At 37.5% G+C, this 19,791-nt stretch overlaps 1 protein-coding gene across 1 annotated transcript; it reads left to right on the top strand.

The window, feature by feature from the left end:
• The first annotated feature begins 404 nt into the window (after window positions 1-404).
• LOC132142865 (B-cell receptor CD22-like) lies at window positions 405-12,008 on the top strand. The gene is made up of 11 exons (XM_059553052.1): window positions 405-486; window positions 5,085-5,153; window positions 5,248-5,592; window positions 5,691-5,939; window positions 8,234-8,491; window positions 8,603-8,851; window positions 8,940-9,003; window positions 11,168-11,213; window positions 11,301-11,381; window positions 11,555-11,620; window positions 11,748-12,008. Exons 1-11 carry the CDS (start codon window positions 468-470, stop codon window positions 11,769-11,771), a joined length of 1,470 nt encoding a protein of 489 aa, XP_059409035.1. The 5' UTR covers window positions 405-467; the 3' UTR covers window positions 11,772-12,008.
• The last annotated feature ends 7,783 nt before the right edge of the window (window positions 12,009-19,791 follow it).

Genomic DNA, 19,791 nt, shown 5'->3' with positions numbered 1-19,791 from the left:
CTGAGAACAAAACCACTGACAGACATAAGACAGACAAAAGCATAGAGACTGTCTAGCTTCTTCATCAGCGTATTTTAAGTTGTTTGTTTGCTTTCCATTAATTTGAGGTTTATCAAATACACCGTCATGCAGAATGTTACAGTCACTACTAATGCAATGCTTTTAATTGTTTACCAGTCCTTATCCATACCATGATAGCTGATCTGCATATGCAAATTAAAGTCACTTATTCAAGCAATTATTTTCTCTGTCTCTTATAAGAGCATACATCACAGTTTGTATGCAACTGATTAACTAGATATATTACCAAGTTTGAAAGCATTTTGAGCATCTGCTAAAACTCTGCTTCTGCTCTATCAGCACAAGTATCGCTACCTCGTATTTAAATGTGTTAATCACATGACATTTAGAGTGTGAAATCAACAATGCAGATTTTATCCTGATCATTTATAGTGCTGTCACTGCTCATGAGTGTTGATGAAATGGGTAAGAACATGATTTTATAAGCATTTTTTACAAATATCTTGTTGACTGGTTGGGGCTAGTAGTCACAAGGCTGTATTTAAGTATGAGATGTTTTTGTATTTTGGTGTTAAATGCCTAAAAAAACCCTTAATAATCTTTTATAGAACAACAGAATGAATATAGATTGAAAGATTCAGCTGTACCATACAATACCATGTTAAATTAACTCTAGATTTGATAACAGGGATAATATTCAATATGTTTTTATACACAGCAAAATCCCCAGTGTTAATTTAACACACTGAGTGTGGACACATATCAACACCGAAGCAGTGTTAATAGTAACACTGAAGCAGAGTTGAAGTTAATGAGATAATTAAGAAGTGAATTGAGTTATGATTGACCATTATTAAAGACACCTGATGTTAACAAAGCAGAATCACCAAACGAGAAAATCACAATTTGTGTGTCACCATTATAGTGGTCAGTGTTTGCTTTAGTTGGGATCTTGACCCTTCACTTATTAACTTTAGATTTTGTGTGGCTGTGGCAACTGAGTTAAAACATGCAGACAGACCAGAGCCAAGGTAATCTTATCGATTTGATTGTGGTTTGGGCTAATTGTCATGGAGTGACCAGAATGCCTGAGTTCAGGTTTTTTTACTGTATTCATAAATTAGGCGGATAAAAAAGTGACCAGCATTTTCGGCATAATATGACATGTTTTTAAAAGTTAGTTCTACATAAAGAAAGAATTTTTTTAGTTTAGACGCACATACATCAAGAATCAGTGTGAGCATCACAACAACGGTGACCATCAAAAAAGCATGTTGTAGACAACAAAACCTCATCCATGGCTCCCATCATGCATTGCGGCATGAATAAATTATGAGCTGAACTGTCTTTTTAACTTTTTATTATATCTATATTTTATTTTTGCTGTTTTCATGTGAATTTCTACTATCTAGTTTTGTGATGTTCAGAGTAGATCGGTTCATCTGAATATGCTGTTTGTCACCGTTGTTGAGATTCATATGCTGATTCTTGTTATCTGTGTGTGCCTAAAATTAAAACTCTTTAATAAAATAAAATTTGAATCACAAGAGATGTCTACAAAATGTATAGAAAATACAGACTCTTTCATTGTGGAATCAACTAGTGATGGGAAGTTCGACTCTTTTCCGCGAACCGGTTCTTTTGGACGTTCGATTCAATAAACCGGTTGAAAAAAACAGTTCACCGGTTCTTTTACGCTCGGCGTAATGACGTCATTGGCGATGACATAATGGCGTCACGTCTATCAAACATTCAAATATATAAAGTCAGTAATCATAACTTTAGTCAGTTAAAAACCTCATAATCATGAAAAGTTTACAATTAAGTTTTGCAACAACGCACCCAAATACAGTAACAGCAATAATGTGCATATGAGGATTTAAATCTTGAAGATATAAAGTAAATAAATTAGGTGTCATCAGCGCAGAAACCACTATACATAAACCATTGCGATGTATTTGTTATTAAATGAACTTACGTTTCGCCCGATTGCCCATTCATTCAAGCCTTCGGTTTACCCGCGCTCATAACATTAGCACAAAATCAGTTCAGAATCAAATACCAAAAGAATCAGTTCGGTTCAGACGCGCTGTGAGTCAGTCGGCTTCACGCTGAATCACGCATGCGCAGTATCATCAGCTCCTCTGTTCTCAAAACAGACACGTCCGAAAGAAACGGTTTTGGTTCAGTGTACTGATGATCCGAAAACCGATGCAACCGGTTCTTGACTCGAGAACGAGAATCACTCTAACCGGCACGTGCTGCAGTTCAGTCTAATCAGCTGCTCTACTCGTGTTCATGTTCTGTTTACTACAAACTCAATTTGTGAATGTGTCATCATTAACTATAAATACAGTACACATATTTCATAAATCACCCCTTATTCCTATTAAACATAGAGTCTTTAGAGTTCTTAATTATTGTCCAACTTCCCTGAAACCCCCTCTGGCCTATACATAATCTACAATATACAGATTACAAACATTCATCTTAAAAAAAATAATAATAATAATAAAAATGTATATAGATCTTTTATCACACATTCCGAAATACATTAAACGCATGCGCAGTAGCATCATTTCATTAGTTCTCAAGTCGGACGTGTCCGAAAGAAACGGTTTTCGGTTCAGTGTACTGGTGATCCGAAAACCGATGCAACCGGTTCTTGACTCGAGAACGAGAATCAGTTCATCGGTTCTCAAATCGGACGCGTCCGACAGAAACGATTTTCAGTTCAGTGTACTGGTGATCCGAAAACCGATGCAACCGGCTCTTGACTCGAGAACGAGAACTGCTCCAGCAGTGGGCGTGTTCGTTTGTCATCTGGCTCGGCTCGGTGTTCATCTTCAGTTCGGTCTACACAGCATTTCAATCAGTGTACTGTTTGAGTAAATTAATTACTCCGGGATATTGGTTTATTCTGACTCAGAGGGAGTGTCAGTCACGTTAAAAAAGTTAACATCTTAAGTAATTTGTGGATTAATGCTTATTGGAGACGTGAACCGTTTCAAACAATTCAGTTCGATTTGGTGAACTGGTTCAACCGGTTCACTAAGAAGAGCTGGTTAAATTGAACGATTCGTTCAAGAATCAACGCTGTTACAATAGATAATTCTCAATAAGAAGAGAAGAGACTGTAAATGCGTTCAGTGATTAAGGTCAAGCAACGATTACATTAAAAAATAATTATCACCACCCAATGATTTTTGCTTTTGGCTTGACACACAAATTTGAAAATTTAAAATTTACAGACCAAGATCCAAACTAAAGCAAACACTGACCACTATAATGGTGACACACAAATTGTGATTTTTCTCGTTTGGTGATTATGCTTGTTAACATCAGGTGTCTTCAATAATGGTCAATCATAACTCAATTAACTTCTTAATTATCTCATTAACTTCAACTCTGCTTCAGTGTTACTTTTAACACCGCTTCAGTGTTTATATGTGTCCACACTCAGAGTGTTAAATTAACACTGGGGATTTTGATGTGTACCCATGACTTTAAATTGTGTATCTATCAGAGGTGGGACTTTCAAGTCACAAGCAAGTCTTCAAGTCATATCCCAAGCCCTCAAAGGGATAAAGTTAATGAGATAATTAAGTGACTAATTAAATGATGATTGTACATTAGTGATGGACATCTTCTGGTAACAATCAACATCACTTAAGTAAAGATAAACACAAGAACTACAACTGAATTTAGCCACAGCCATCAACTGAAAAAAAACAAAAAACAACAACAACAAAACACTATGTCACCATAATTGTGGTCAAGGTTTGCTTTAGGTAGTCTCTTGACCCTTTTACTGAATCAAAAGAGTTTGATTCAAAACAATTGCAATATTGTTTTCACAACTAACACGTATGCATTGCTGAATCAAACCTTGCAGTAACAAATGATTTTATGCTTTTTCTGTTTATAACTCATGATGACTGAACATCATGAACCAGTCTTTATCTTTGGATTGTTGAATGACACTCTATTACTGCATTGAAGTAAAAAGAAAGGGCCCCACTGAACAAACACCACTAGAATGCTTCAACATTGAAAGACAAAAAAGGAGACTGTCAGTTCAGGCTTTTAGAAATGCACACTTATCACACGATCCTCAACAGTGGTGACAATTTCTCATACTGCAGTGCATGACGAGTTTTTACTATGGTGTTACCCAGCATGCAACATTTTGTTGATTGTCAACACTGTTGAGAGTCATATGCTGGTTCTTGATGTCTATGTGTGTCTAAAGAGTAGTGGAGCTGAAAATTTGTACAGACTTAGACTTAAAATTCACTCACTGCAATTTTATTAGCAAGCTGTAGCTGTACTGGGTTGATTTGTCAAGACTCAAATAAAATAAACGTTAATTTTACTGTAATCAGACCAGGTCATGATTAATAGCTTATTACATACAGACAGATAATACCTTAGCTCTGCTTTACAGCATCTCATGCAAATGCTACAGAAAGAGATCTAACACAACAGTCAAGGGTCAAGAGCTCAACTAAATCAAACACTGATCTCCATGATGGTTGCATTATTTTAACCAATACAAAATCAACATCTGATCCTCTGTAGTTCTCAATAACAGCAGGTGTTCATCACTAGTGCACAATCATCATTTAATTAGTCACTTAATTATCTCATTATCTTTAACCCTTTGAGGACTTGGGATATGACTTGAAGACTTGCTTGTGACTTGAAAGTCCCACCTCTGGTATCTATACAGAGAGTGGCTTTTAAAACTAAACCTACCATGAGAAATATTCACTGGACCAAAAGTGTGACAACTAGCCCAGTGATTCACTGAACTTAACTGAGGAGCTTCATGACAGTTTCTGAGTATAAAATTAAGACCTATTGCTCTGGCTGCATTGTACTTTCATTTAAGATGTGCAGTCAATCAAAAGTAGGCGGGAAAAGAAGTTGGACTACAACCTCATGCAGTACAAAAACAATTGCTTCCATTTTCTTTGAAAAAAAAAATTAAGTAGTATTGTTTTCTTATGTTTCATGCTGACTTTAAAGCTGAAAATTGAGCCCCTTTGCATATGCTCTAGGTATTGCTATGGTGATGTCAGTCAGAATGGCTCCTCTTCTTCCTCTGATTTTTCTGCTTATAATTCACAGTGAGTCACTGCAACAGAACCCCTTAATAGATTTTGCACACAACATTTTTTATGCACAAGCTGCTGCTTATTTATTCAGTGTGATTTTATTTAGAGGTTTACAGTAAGGAGGAAGTTGTGAATTATAGCCATCCACACATCTGTGCACTAAAGAACTCATCAGTGATAATGACCTGCACTTATACATACCCTACTGGATGTAAGATTGAGAAAGTGTTCTGGACCAAAAACCCTGTAAAGGGTGAAGAGTCTCAAGATCTGTCTGAGGATCCTGAATACAGTCAAAGGCTTCAGTATCTGGGAGACAAACAGCAGAACTGCACCATCAGACTGAGTCATGTGACGCAGAAGGACCAACACATGTACTGTTTCAGATTCACCACTGATAAACCTGATGTGAAATGGACTGGTGTTCCAGGAGTGAATCTTACTGTCACAGGTGACTTTCATGAGGCTGAGCTCTTCTTCTGTGCATTTTGTTGAATAATAATCAGTGTATGACAGCAGCACTAGATATAATGTGTGTGTTGTGTTCAGATCTTCAGGTGGAGGCTCCTGAGAGAGTGACAGAGGGTCATAATGTCAGTCTGACATGTAAAAGCAGTTGCACTCTGACTGACAGAGCAAAATTCATCTGGTACAGAAACTCACAGCCATTTGCTGAGAGAAGAGACAGAAACAATCAACTCCTGCTGCAGTCAGTCAGAAGAGAGGATGCAGGCAGATACAGCTGTGCTCTACATGGACACAGTTACATCTCTCCTGATGCTCAGCTCAATGTCATGTGTGAGTAAAGATTCATTAGTTCTTCTTAAAAACCTGGAAACTGTGTGTGAACGGGGTGATATAAGGATTTAAAGGGTTAGTTCACCCAAAAATCTAAATCATGTCGTTAATAACTCACCCTCGTGTCGTTCCAAACCCCCTGAGACCTCCGTTCATCTTCGGGACACAGTTTAAGTTATTTTAGATTTAGTCAGAGAGCTCTCAATCCCTCCATTGAAACTGTGTGTATGGTATACTGTCCATGTCCAGAAAGGTAAGAGAAACATCATCAAAGTAGTCCATGTGACATCAGAGGGTCAGTTAGAACTTTTTTAAAGCATCGAAAATACATTTTGTTCCAAAAATAGCATCGGTCTGTTTCTGTGTCATGGAGTCCTTACTTTCCGTCACCCAGTTTCATCGCGTTCCTAGTTTCAAGTTCCAGTTCCTGTTCCTGGTTGTTTATTTGTGTTTTGGATTGATTTTTGGTTTTGACCCCCTGCTTGTTGGATTCTGATATTGTATTACCCAATAAACTCACACTGCTTTTGGATCTCTCGTCTCCTGTGTCCCTGTGTTCCCAATCGTTAAAGAAGGACTCCATCATGTCTAGATCCAGCAGTGTGGGACTTCATACCCATTCCCCAGCAAGTATGGTGGAGCGGAGGGCGAGATTCATCAAATTAACCACCCTCCGCCAAGAGGGGAATGAGGTGGGTGGTGTGGCACAACTGTTCTGGACCCTGGCGGGTGGAATAGGATATAATGATATTTTGTTTTTTACCTACAACATTGTCCTCCGTGGGATAACCCAGCCACACCTGTCTCTCCCGGTGGGATGGCCGACTCTATAGTCAAGTCACCATTGATCTCCATGAGCAAATGCAAGTCACCATTGATCTTCATGAGCAAAGTCACTATGGGGGGTCGCCCTGGTGGGTTTCTGTCTCGACTGCATGGCTCCAGTTCCACCTTGCTCCACCCTGGATTCCTGCCCTTACGGCTCGGCCTAGGGCCCCTGGACTTTCATTTCTCTACTGGCCTTGTGTTTTGTTCTTGTTTTGTTATAGGTTTTTGCATTTCCTGTTTCCTGGTCTCCTTGTTTTTGTTTTTTTTGCACTTCCTGTCTCTGTTTCCTTATATTACCTGGCCCTAACTCCCTCCCCCTGGTCCTCCGCCAGTCCACCTCCCTCCTGGTCTCCTTGTTTTTTTTCCCCGGGTGTCCACTAGTGGTCTCACTACCCCATAGGCACCTCACCTCAGGCACTACAATTCCCACAAGTCCTTGTCCCTTCATCACAGTAATTGCACCCCTGTTAATTGCACTAAAGTGTCTTCACTTCATAGTCATTATCCTGCCTTTTTAAACTGGTTTGTTTCTGTTTGTGTCATGGAGTCCTTCCCACTAAGCAATGTTATGTCCAAAATATGTCTTTTCTACATCTTTGTCACTAGAGGCGTACGTTGAAAAGACGTCCACTGAGGAGCCAGAATGAAAGTTTTTATGACGTCTGTTTTGGACGTGATCTACACGTCTGATATAGACGCTCATGGAACCTCAAGGTTAAACACTAGGTCAAATGTGCTCATTGTGGACAGACAGCTCTGGAAAAAAATAAGAGACCACTTAACATAGAGAAATCCATGTTAAGTGGTCTCTTAATTTTTTCCAGAGCTGTATTTTCCTTTCGTAATTGCAAATCAACTCACAGACAGTGTGAGTTTGTCCAAAAATCATGAAAATAAAAGAAACTTTGCTCACACCTTTAGACATCTTAGCATCTGTAATTCACACATCTTTGGATTGTGAGACAAACCAGACCTGAAGGAAAGACTCTCTGGCTCAGGATTCAATCCAGGATCTTCTTGCTGTGAGGAGCCAGTGTTTCCCACTGAGACACTGGTGCTGTCCTTAATCACAGAAATATGAGACACTTTGACCATTTCTGTCAGACGTCTACAGAAGCTCTTACTGAGAATTTACATCGAGAGATTAGTTTGTGAACCGGATATCACTAAACTGCAGTGATTTGAAATAATCACAACAGACCCGGAGGAGAAGACAATGCTGAATGAAGTCATAGTTTTTACTATGTTCGGACCAAAATGTATTTTCGATGCTTCAAAAAATTCTAACTGACCCTCTGATGTCACATGGACTACTTTGATGATGTTTTTCTTACCTTTCTGGAAATGGACAGTATACCGTACACACAGTTTCAATGGAGGAACAGAAAGCTCTCGGACTAAATCTAAAATATCATAATTTTGATTTATGGTTGAACTACTAACCCTTTAATATGTATCCTTTATAGATGCACCAAAAAATGTCTCAGTGTCTGTAAATGGATCAGGTGTAATAGTGGAGGGAGATTCAGTGACTCTGATCTGCAGGAGTGATTCAAACCCTCCTGCTCTGAACTTCAGCTGGTTTAAAAGAGGGATGTTTGTAGGATCTGGAAGAGTCTACAGCATCTCAAACATAATTTCTGATGATAGTAAAAAATACAAGTGCAAGACCATCAATGAACATGGAGAGAAATACTCTGATGCTGTGACTTTAAACATCATGTGTGAGTTAATCATAAAAAAGATAATTATCTGTTTGTCTCAGCCCTCTTTAGTTTATATTTGCAATTTTAAATTTATGTCAGCATCTTAATTAATTTGGTGATGGTTATTAGACTCTCCCAGAAGTGTCTCAGTGTCCATCATTAAGTCTGGTCAGTTCTGGGAAGGAGATTCAGTGACTCTGATCTGCAGCAGTGAGTCAAACCCTCCTGCTCTGAACTTCAGCTGGTTTAAGGAGAATCAAAGCTCAGCTGTTGGATCTGGACAGAGTTTCAGTGCACTACAGAGTGGACGCTTCTACTGTGAGGCTCACAATCAACATGGATCTCAGAGATCAGATGCTGTTACTGTCACTGTTAAAGGTAGAGCAGCTCATTTACTTACATGATCCCTTCTAAAGTGAAGCAAATGAATCTGTTTAGATGGTTTACTCTCTTGTCTCTGTTGTAGGACATCTGGTGATCTTGTACATATCCATTGGAGTGGTTTGTGGAGCTGCAGTTGCCATAATGCTGTATGATGTGTGTGTGTGTGTGCGCGTGCGTGTGCGTACGTGCACGCATGTGTGTGTGTGTGTGTGTGTGTGGTGTAATGTAGTGTGTATAAATGAGCAATAATCATTCCTGTTGTCTCAGGGAACCGATGTTACACTTGTAACTGGAATATTCCCTTTCGATATGGTTCACTCACATTGTGTTAACATTACGGGGATCAATATCCAGTAGTGTCGGTAAGGCACAATTTAATTCATGTGACACACTGCATAGGATATGTGCTCTGCATTTAACCCATCCAAAGTGCACACACACAGCAAAATCTCCAGTGTTAATTTAACACTCTGAGTGTGGACACATATAAACTCTGAAGCAGTGTTATAAGTAACACTGAAGCAGAGTTGAAGTTAGTGAGATAATTAAATTTAAAAATTGAGTTTTGATTGACCATTATTGAAGACACCTGATGTTAACAAGCAGAATTACCAACCGAGAAAATCACAATTTGTGTGTCACCATTATAGTGGTCAGTGTTTGCTTTAGTTGGGATCTTGGATTGTAACTTTTTAATTTTCAAATTTGTGTGTCAAGCCAAGAACTCAGAACATCACAAAACTAGATACTACAAATTTACATAAAAACAGCAAAAGTTAATGGATAAGTTTTTATTTGTTACAACATGCTTTTTTGATGGTCACCATTGTTGTGATGCTCACGCTGATTTTTGATGTCTGTGTGTCTAAACTAAAGAACTCGTTCTTTATGTAGAACTAACTTTTAAAACCATGTTATATTATGGCAGAAATGCTGGATTACTTTTTTATCCACCTAATTTATGTCACTCCACGACAATTAGACCAAACAACAATCAAATACATAAGATTGCCTTAGCTCTGTTCTGTCATTATGTTATAACTCAGTTACCACAGCCTCACAAAATCTGAAGTTAATAACTGAAGGGTCAAGATCCCAACTAAAGCAAACACTGACCACTATGATGGTGACACACAAATTGTGATTTTCTCGTTTGGTGATTCTGCTTGTTAACATCAGGTGTCTTCAATAATGGTCAATCATAACTCAATTAACTTCTTAATTATCTCATTAACTTCAACTCTGCTTCAGTGTTACTTTTAACACTGCTTCAGTGATTATATGTGTCCACACTCAGAGTGTTAAATTAACACTGGGGATTTTGCTGTGCACACAGCAGTGAACAAGCACACACCAGGAGCAGTGGGCATCATTTATGCTGTGGTGCCCAGGGAGCAGTTGGGGGTTAGGTGCCTTGCTCAAGGGCACTTCAGTCATGGTGCTGACCCGAGACTTGTGCCCATGACCTTACGATTAGGAGTCAAACTCTCTAACCACTAGGCCACGACTTCCCCCTTTACCCAGGATTAACCCATGAACCCGGAGTTCTCCGAAAAAAATATTCCTGACCACCGACAGGGAGCGGAATCAGCTTGGCCAGCTGTAGAATAGGCTAGGCCCCTAGGGCTGAAGTGACTCTGATGGGCTAAAAAGGCTGGACAGCATTGGCTTACCATTTCATGGCATGACCTCATTAGGACCCATCTGCTCTGCCCCATAACTCTGCTTTTTTTAACTCTGAGGTTCCTGAGAGGAAGAAATGGGGGAGCACAAAGGATGGGGTTGTTATCATTAAAGAAAGCCATCCATGAGTGCATTGAGGTGAGACTCATGCTCTCACACTGAGAGCAGCTCATCACAGAAAGCACAGTCTCTGCGTGGGCTTGTCCAAGCACTAAGGAGTGCTCATCCAAGAAGTGCAGGAATGGTCCTGTTGGATAACTGCAATGAGAAGTGCTGCTGTTGGCGCAGTAATCCATTGCTGGGGCCTTTCTACAGCAAACTACTTCTGAGTCAGTATGGAGACATCATATATATTATATAGGCAGTCAGCCACGCCTATTTTGGGCCGCCCTTTTTGTTTATGCAGCTACACGAATGTTAACAAATCAGGCTTCAGCATTAAAAGTAAACAGAATTTACCCATAGCATGGTAAAAGTAATGTGAGTGAACTGTGCCAAAAGTGAACCGTAGATGCATTATATTTCATCACATTCAAAACCATCCTATAGAGAAATTAAATTGTTTCAAAATTATAACATCTGAAGAATTCTGATTGACAGTAATTGTGAAAGCCATTGTCTTTAAAGGGTAAGCAGATGGATTAAAAACAGAAATGGTGAACAGAAATCTCAGGTGAGAATATATATATTTCATATATCATAGTTTACTGAGCAGGTAAAAAAACTGATCTATGACTCTATCCTTTTTTTTATGGCAAAGGTGGATCATTCCAGACCTTACAATGGCCTACACAAAGCTTGCATTGTTGAGATGACTGATCCTGTGTATGAGAATATAGAGGTAAATATTTAGCTGATCATTTCCTAAAGACTAAACTCTCCTCACGTTTGGCCAAAAAGAAATTGAATGGTCTTCAATGTCAGTGTAAACATATGAAATGTCTTATTAATAATAAATATATGGAATGTTTAATGACACAGTGCTGAATATACTTTGTCTCTTCATTCATAAAGGCTACTCAACATGACTCTAATACCTGTAAACCTGAATTGAACTCTTCTGTGTATGAAAATATTACAGTAAGTAAGAACACATACATAGAGACAAATCACAACCTATTAGCACTTCATTGTGACTAATATTCTTGATGCTTTTATTTAAATATTTTTATTATTAATGTTTTCACATGCTTTATTTCTTATTCAGAATAAAAAGAAGAAGAGGATATAGTGTTTTGGACACAAAGCAATCATTTTACACCTTTTATAAATATCTATGTTAGTGGAGACCTGTTTGATTGACAGAAGTGTCATGATATGGCTGAAGTAATTTGTAAAAAATAAATAAAGTAAAAGGTTTTGATATTATGAACTGATGTAAAAGCATGTAATCACAAGTGTGTTTTCCTTTACATTATATATCAAGTTTATACTCCTTTGTGTTAGATTTTAAATGTTTTTAATATGTATCAGTGTAAAAGGTTTTGATATTATGAACTGATGTAAAAGCATGTAATCACAAGTGTGTATTCCTTTACATTAAATATCAAGTTCATACTCCTCTAACTGTGTTAGATTTTAAATGTTTTTAATATGTATCAGTGTAATGTTAATGTTCTGCATTAAAGGCAGGCTCTGTTCAATTTGACAATTTTCAGTCATTCAGTTCATCAGAACAACAGCACAACAAATATTAAACAGCATTACATCTTTGACTGAGCTGTTGTTTGCAAGTCGCAACCTCACTGTTAAATGGCGCTAAAATGTACACACTGCACCTTTAACTTAGTTGCAGCGATTACAGTAGACAGAAGAGAAGTAGAGCTATGCAGAAAAGTATGAGTGCTTCTGAGTGCTGGGTGACCAAGTGTACATTTCCTATGACATTTTGTGACAATGTGTGCCTTATAGAGACTTGATTAGGATCTAACTTGTAGTGATTTTGCATTCGGTGAAATTGTGTAGTGATACTCACAGTGTCACTGAAGATGCTGTGATGAGTACATCAGAGAAGAAAGATTTGTCTGATATCTAACTTGCAGAAACTCTTACTTTATTATTGTATTCAAGAGCAGAAAAAGTTCTCATATGATAAAAACTATAAGACATTAAGATGAAATAAATTCTGCTTCATCAACATGTTTTCAGTTTATTCCATTGATTGATTAATAGAAATTTGGTAATAAATTGAGGTGCATCAAATGCACAGTCATTGCCAATATCTTCCAGTATTTGAAAATCCCAGGACTAGTGTCCTCAAACCAGAATATCTGGACTGTATATTCAAATCTTAGTTATTTAAAGAGATTTTTTTTTTGGTCTCTCAGGAACAGGTTTTTTTGTCATCACAATTTGTATGCAATTGTTTGATTAGATATTCTCAAGTTTGAAAATTCAACAGGATCATCTTTATGGGCTAAATTCATGTTTCTCTCAGTTCAACTTTTGTTGGCCTTTAGTCTAAGGTCATCTGCTAAAACGCTTCTTCCGCTCTATCTAGCACTAGCTGAGGTTTATATTAAAATAGAATGTATTAATCACATGATATTAGAGTGTGAAAACAACAAGTGCTGGTCTCATCTTGATCTTTTGTAGTGCTGTAACTGATCATGAGTCTTGGTGAAATGGGTAAGTGCATGAATACATTATTATTCTGTCAAGTACATTATGTATTGGAGATTGGTTGGGACTATTATTCATTGGGCTGTTTCTCAGTAAAATATAAGGTTTAAAAAAAATATATATATATATATATATATATATATATATATATATATATATATATATATATATATATATAGTACAGACCAAAAGTTTGGAGACACCTTCTCATTCAAAGAGTTTTCTTTATTTTCATGACTATGAAAATTGTAGAGTCACACTGAAGGCATCCAGGGCTATTTGACCAAGAAGGAGAGTGATGGGGTGCTGCGCCAGATGACCTGGCCTCCACAGTCACCGGACCTGAACTCAATCGAGATGGTTTAGGGGTGAGCTGGACCGCAGACAGAAGGCAAAAGGGCCAACAAGTGCTAAGCATCTCTCGGGGAACTCCTTCAAGACTGTTGGAAGACCATTTCAGGTGACTACCTCTTGAAGCTCATCAAGAGAAAGCCAAGAGTGTGCAAAGCAGTAATCAAAGCAAAAGGTGGCTACTTTGAAGAACCTAGAATATGAAATATTTTCATTTTTGTTATGTACATAATTCCATATATAATTCCACATGTGTTAATTCATAGTTTTGATGCCTTCAGTGTGAATCTACAATTTTCATAGTCATGAAAATAAAGAAAACTCTTTGAATGAGAAGGTGTGTCCAAACTTTTGGTCTGTACTATATATATATATATATATATATATATATATATATATATATATATATATTCCACTGTACATATGTTATAGGTGTTGCTATAGTGGTGTCAGTCAGAATGGCCCCTCCTCTTCCTCTGGTTTTTCTTATAATGATTAACATTGAGACAATTTTTCAAGATTCTATATTATGCTTTTTTCAAACATCTATTTTCTTTAATTGCTCTATTGTCACTGCACAGAGCACAACATTATACAACAAAAATAACAAAACACATAACAAAAACAACATGTATAACTATAACATACTATATCCACAAGGTGGTGGTATTAAGAAAGCCGGTGATTTCAACCAAGGGGGAAATCAGTATTTGAAAGTGGCTTGGTCTCGTTTTGGTGGAGAAAATGCGTTTGAGCCTGTGATAATTAATTAATAATTATAATTAATTTGTCTATTATACAATGGACCTGAAGCATTTATCAGAGGGCAGCAAGTCAAAAGACTTTTCTTGAACTTTTCTTGACAGGTGCTTTTACCTAAGGATCCTAAGGAACTACCCACCTAGAAATTTTTAATGTTCTAGGAACGTTTTCAGCAGCTAGTTTTATTTTAGTTCCCAGGATGTTCTGCTAAAAGTTAGAATAACATTCTCGAAAAACATTCTAAAAACGTTTATTGATAGCATTGTTACATCATTATTCTCAAACATTCTAATAAAGCTTCCCATCACACTAGATGTGAACTTACATTGCTCAGAAGTCAAAATGTTGGTTGAAAGTGAAAACCCAACCTCTGTAGGGCAGTAATGATAGCATCGTTTGTAGCTCTGTAAGTGAACAGGTGTTGATAAAAGGTGAGTTGGAGACTGGCTTTGATATGCCATAGAACCATGCTCTCAAAGCACAATTTGATGACTAGTGCAATGGATGACAATCTTTGAGGCTGCTGGTGGAGTTTATTTTTTTTATAGCAGTAGCATGATTCTGACCGACTTCAGGCAAGTTGAAATGGTTTTAGAGGTTTTAGAGAGAGACTGATTAAAGACCCCTTTCAAATCCTCAGAAAACTGGTTTGGCTTTGAGCACATGCCTCATAACATGCTCCTGCAGCAAAAGGGTGTGGTTACTAGAGGCAGTCTGAGATGTCTTGACTGTCTCCACTGCTTCCATCTCAATAGCTAGCAAAAAAAATATTTTTTTGTTGCTATGCCAAGTAGGTCTCATTGTTAACAGTCATTATCTTATAGTTGGTATCATGCTGGATGTCCTGCCACACCTGCAGTGAGGTGTTGGTGGTGGTCCTCAAACAACTTCTTGTAGGCCACTTTTGCCTCCCTGCTGCCTCTCTTCAGGTTTGCTCTAGCAATGCTGTATAAGGCTCTGCTGCCAGACTTGAAGGCTATGTATCGTTATTCAGGGCTTCTGGTTAGGTTACACTCTGATGTTTTTGACAACACAAATTATATTGAATGTATATTCCCCCAAGTCCTGAACCTCAAAAATATCCCAGTTTGTCTGTCAAGGTAGCTGCAAAAAAAGCTCCTTCAGGCCAGGCTTCCTTAGTATTTGTGTTGGGTTCAGCTCTCCTCCTCCTGTGCTGGGAATATAAGTATTAAGCTTTTAATACAATTCAACGTCATCAGATGATTAAAAAACTACGTAAGCTCAATGTTGCACCTCATTACATCCATCTGATTCAGTTTCTTGAGCAGCAGGCCACAGGCTGTGAGGATAGGGTCTGTCACATCGGACACCACCATAACCAACACTGGAGCTCCTCAAGCCTGTGTCCTCTCACCCTTTCTTTACACACTCTACACTAATGACTGTATTAGTCCTTCATCCATCACAACATACTACAAATACTCAGACGATACTGCAATCCTGGCTCTCCTCAATGATCACACTAGCATTGCTGCTTACCACGACACGATATCACACTTTACACACTGGTGCGAAGACAATTTTCTCCATCTCAGTGTTGAGAAAACAAAAGAACTGGTCTTTAATGCACCCAGTCTCAGTCGGATCTCCATTCATGGCAACATGATAGAACAGGTTGAGAAATTCAAATATCTTGGTCTCACCCTGGATAACAAGCTCACTTTTGACTATCACATAAAGGACATCCTTAAATGCTCCCAACAGCGTCTGCATATTCTACGAAAACTAAGTTCCCTTTACATTGCCCCTCATCTTCTGTTACTACTGTACACAAGTATTATCCAGCCCATTCTGTTATACTGCTCCACCAGTTTTTACACCATGCTGTCAGTCACCAACAAAAACAAACTGAACAAAATCACACACATAGCTTCAAAAATAATACACTCCCTTACACCCAACATCTTAGAACTCAATGACAGAGCAATAGCCCGCCTTGCGTGGACAATAATAATATAATAATAATGACCCAGAGCACCCCCTCAACTTCCACTTCACTCTCTTGCCCTCCGGGCGAAGATACAGGACCCTAACATGGAGAAGGGCTCGTTTCAAAAAGAGCTTTGTACCATCTGCAATTTCAATCCTTAATAGGCTACAAAGTTGAACATTCACCTTTTTGTGTTTTTGCTGTTGCTGTTACATGTGTACATGTATGTATGAATGTATGTGTTTTTTTTTTTTGTTTTTTTTTTGCCAGTTTCGTGTGCTGTATGATAATCTGTGAGAACAAATTTCCCGTTAAGGGACAATAAAATTATCTATCTAAGTGATCTGAGTGGTCTAAATGCGGTAGACCCAAACTGTCTAGCATGTTTGTCTCCCTGGTAGCACATCAAATGTGTTGATCAAATTTCTGGAGCCTTTAAATCTGCTCGGTTAAATTAATCATCTATTTCACTGAGCAGGCGGCCTAAAGCTATGTTGAAGTTCACGTTGTGGGACGTCTGACTGTGACTAGAAAAACCTTAAATTTACATGCGAGATACATTTGACTGTCAGGTATTCTATCTGGCAAACCTACCTATCTACATATGTTTTTATATGTATAGATTTGTAGATTCGGTTAATTCCTTTTGTTGCCAAAAGATCTGGCATTAGTGAAAAAAATATTGGGTATCAATGGTTTTTGTGTAGTTATATGATCAGAAGATCTTGGTTATTGTACGTGGAATTTTCAATTTTCACTAATCCTAACTTTGGCGAACAAACAAATAAACAAGAACACACATAAGGAGCAATTAGTGTGAGAGCATGGAGTCACTGCATCTATGCTTGCTGTCATCTTGCGTGCAAAAAAAAAAAAAAAAAAAAAAAAAAAAATATATATATATATATATATATATATATATATATATATAAGTGAATGATGTGTTCTCCCAGTGCCTATTTATCCATAGTCACACCAGTAGTGACATCAGGGGATGTTGCCGGCCAGCTCGTTGTGACTGCAGAAATATGTTATTTCAGTACAACCATTATCCCACCAGGCACAATTGTGACCGAACATAAAAAAACATTTTTTCACACACTTTTCCAAACTAATTTCCAAAAAATAAATATAGATTATTTCAAAGGGTTACTAATGACACATCATTTGGATATTTTCATGTCTGGGAAAAATTTTGGGATTAAATGCTTGCCAAACTGAGCACATATTTTAACCTGTTAACCTGCTCCTGGACATGGGCGTCCTCAACTCCCTGTGTTCGCACGTGTCAATATTTATGAATGGATTAAATGAAACGGGACAAATTTAATCTTGATAAACTATATATCATTATAAAAGATCTAAGCCTCAAGCATCGACGACAGATCGCTGTTTTTCAATGGAAAGCTTATAAAGACTGTATTTGCTACATTTGTGTAAGCAGTACACATAAAACATGAGCAATGGAAATGCAGTACAAACCAGATCGGTCGTAATAACGAATCATAAACACATCCACAGCTGTAAATCCTGGTTTAGTTAGAAAGGTAAGGGTCCACTGAACGACATCTCATGAAGCACGTTTATTCCAATGAAGCAATAAGGTTGTAATATGGATCATAATTATTTTGTTTATAATAAAATATAAATATGAAAAAAATGTAAATCATGAAAAATATAAATAAATAAATAACTATGATTACAGTGCAGCATTACAAATCCCAGCTTGTAGACCTGCTTCACCAGAACCGTGCCGTGCCTGCTGCTGTAGGTGAAGGGAGACCGCCGACAGACCAGGCTCTTGTCTTCATGACAACAATATCTATACTTCATGTTGAGCATAAATATAAAGCCTACTGATAAAGGACACCGTCAACAGTATTGACGGCAAAATAGACTATGTTTGACAGGTGCAATATTTGAAAATCGATAATTATTAATTTATTTTTTAAATTACATTTATATCTGAATTTATGTCAACCTATAGACTTCCAAACATCAAAGTGTCATGAATTAATATGTATTTGTGTACAAAATGACATATAAACATATTTTCCTATTCTATTTTGACTGGAAACGCTTCCAACACGCTTGCGTGTCGCGTGAAAAATAGGCGTCGGTTCTATTTCTAGCATGCACGCGTTTTCCGCGTGGCTCAAGCCGCGCCTGAGATGCGCGTCTCACGCAGGCAGTCTGCAAGCTCTAACCTGTTAACATGGGAGCCGAATTAAAAACGGACACGCCACGCAACTGAGACGCTTGCGCCACGCATCCAGTGTGTTGCCGGCCTTATAGAATCAGCTGCAGGGCGGGATTTGCGCTGAACCAGGAGACTTCCGCCACTTAATATGTTCGTTTGGAAACACGAAAATGTACTTATGTTCCGCGCACAAAATATTGCACTCTGTCATTCACACCGTACCGAAAGCCCTGTACCGAAACGGTCTGGTACGAATACACGTACCGTTACACCCCTAATACATATATATACTTTGTACAACTAGACTAAAATGCTCAGACATTTAGTTGATTCAAATTTTAATAAACAAAAACAGGATGAGGTTGCTACAAAAGAAGTATATTTGACATGAGACCTTAGATTAATTTAAAAGACTAAATCTAAGACTAAATTAAAATGGCTGACAAATTAACACTAGGACTGATGTGGTTCCCTTGCAGTTTGTGAAACAATGAACAAGGAACTGAGAGCATCTGTGTCATACAGGATACAGAGTCTGTCAGTTCAGGGTTTGCATAAAGGTTTAATGCAGTTCACTGGCCTCTTATCAACACACCAAGAGGAAGAGGAATGTGGTGTACAACAAACAGACTTTTATGGTTTTAAAAACTCATAAATTCAATTTCAAGAAAAAAATAACAAGTTTACATATATATATATATATATATATATATATATATATATATATATATATATATATATTTCTCCATCTGAAAGAACTCAGTATCTGTAGACAGTCCTGTCTATAAAGAAATTAAAACACAACTGCATGTGGAAATCATAAGCAAATTCTGGAATATCTTTGAAAATGTGAAATACTTTGCATGTTCTCAAATCTCTCTTTACTTCCTCTTTTTCTGTTTGAGTAATTCTCATGCACTGGCAGATGCTGCTTCATTTGTCCTGTCCTTTTTATGATGTTTGTATGATGTTCTTTATGATAATGCTTTGGAAGCAACAAATCAGGGTAAAATGCACTTGAAAAGAGTTCATCTTCAAGAGTCTTCGTCTTATGATTGTAATGTTCTGCATTGCTTCATCTCTGAAAAATGGTAAGGGACAATTTGTCTGTTTGTAGTTTATGAATTTTATACATTTTAAAAGGATAAGACATGTCCTTGTCCTCTGTGTTCATGCTGCATGTTTAAAAGACACAAATGTTTAGTCATTGCATTGAAAAAAAAATTAACACTGGGATTTTTAGGATTTAGGATTTTTTGTGTAATTAAAAAATAAATGTTTGTTCATTTTTGACGTAAATAATTGGTGAATCTCACAAAAATATTTGTTTCTACTGAGAATCATACGAAAATGTAATAATAATTA

This window comes from Carassius carassius, chromosome 6 (genome assembly GCF_963082965.1).
Source record: "Carassius carassius chromosome 6, fCarCar2.1, whole genome shotgun sequence".
NCBI classification, from domain to species: domain Eukaryota; kingdom Metazoa; phylum Chordata; class Actinopteri; order Cypriniformes; family Cyprinidae; genus Carassius; species Carassius carassius.
This window is presented reverse-complemented; position numbering and strand designations above follow the sequence as displayed.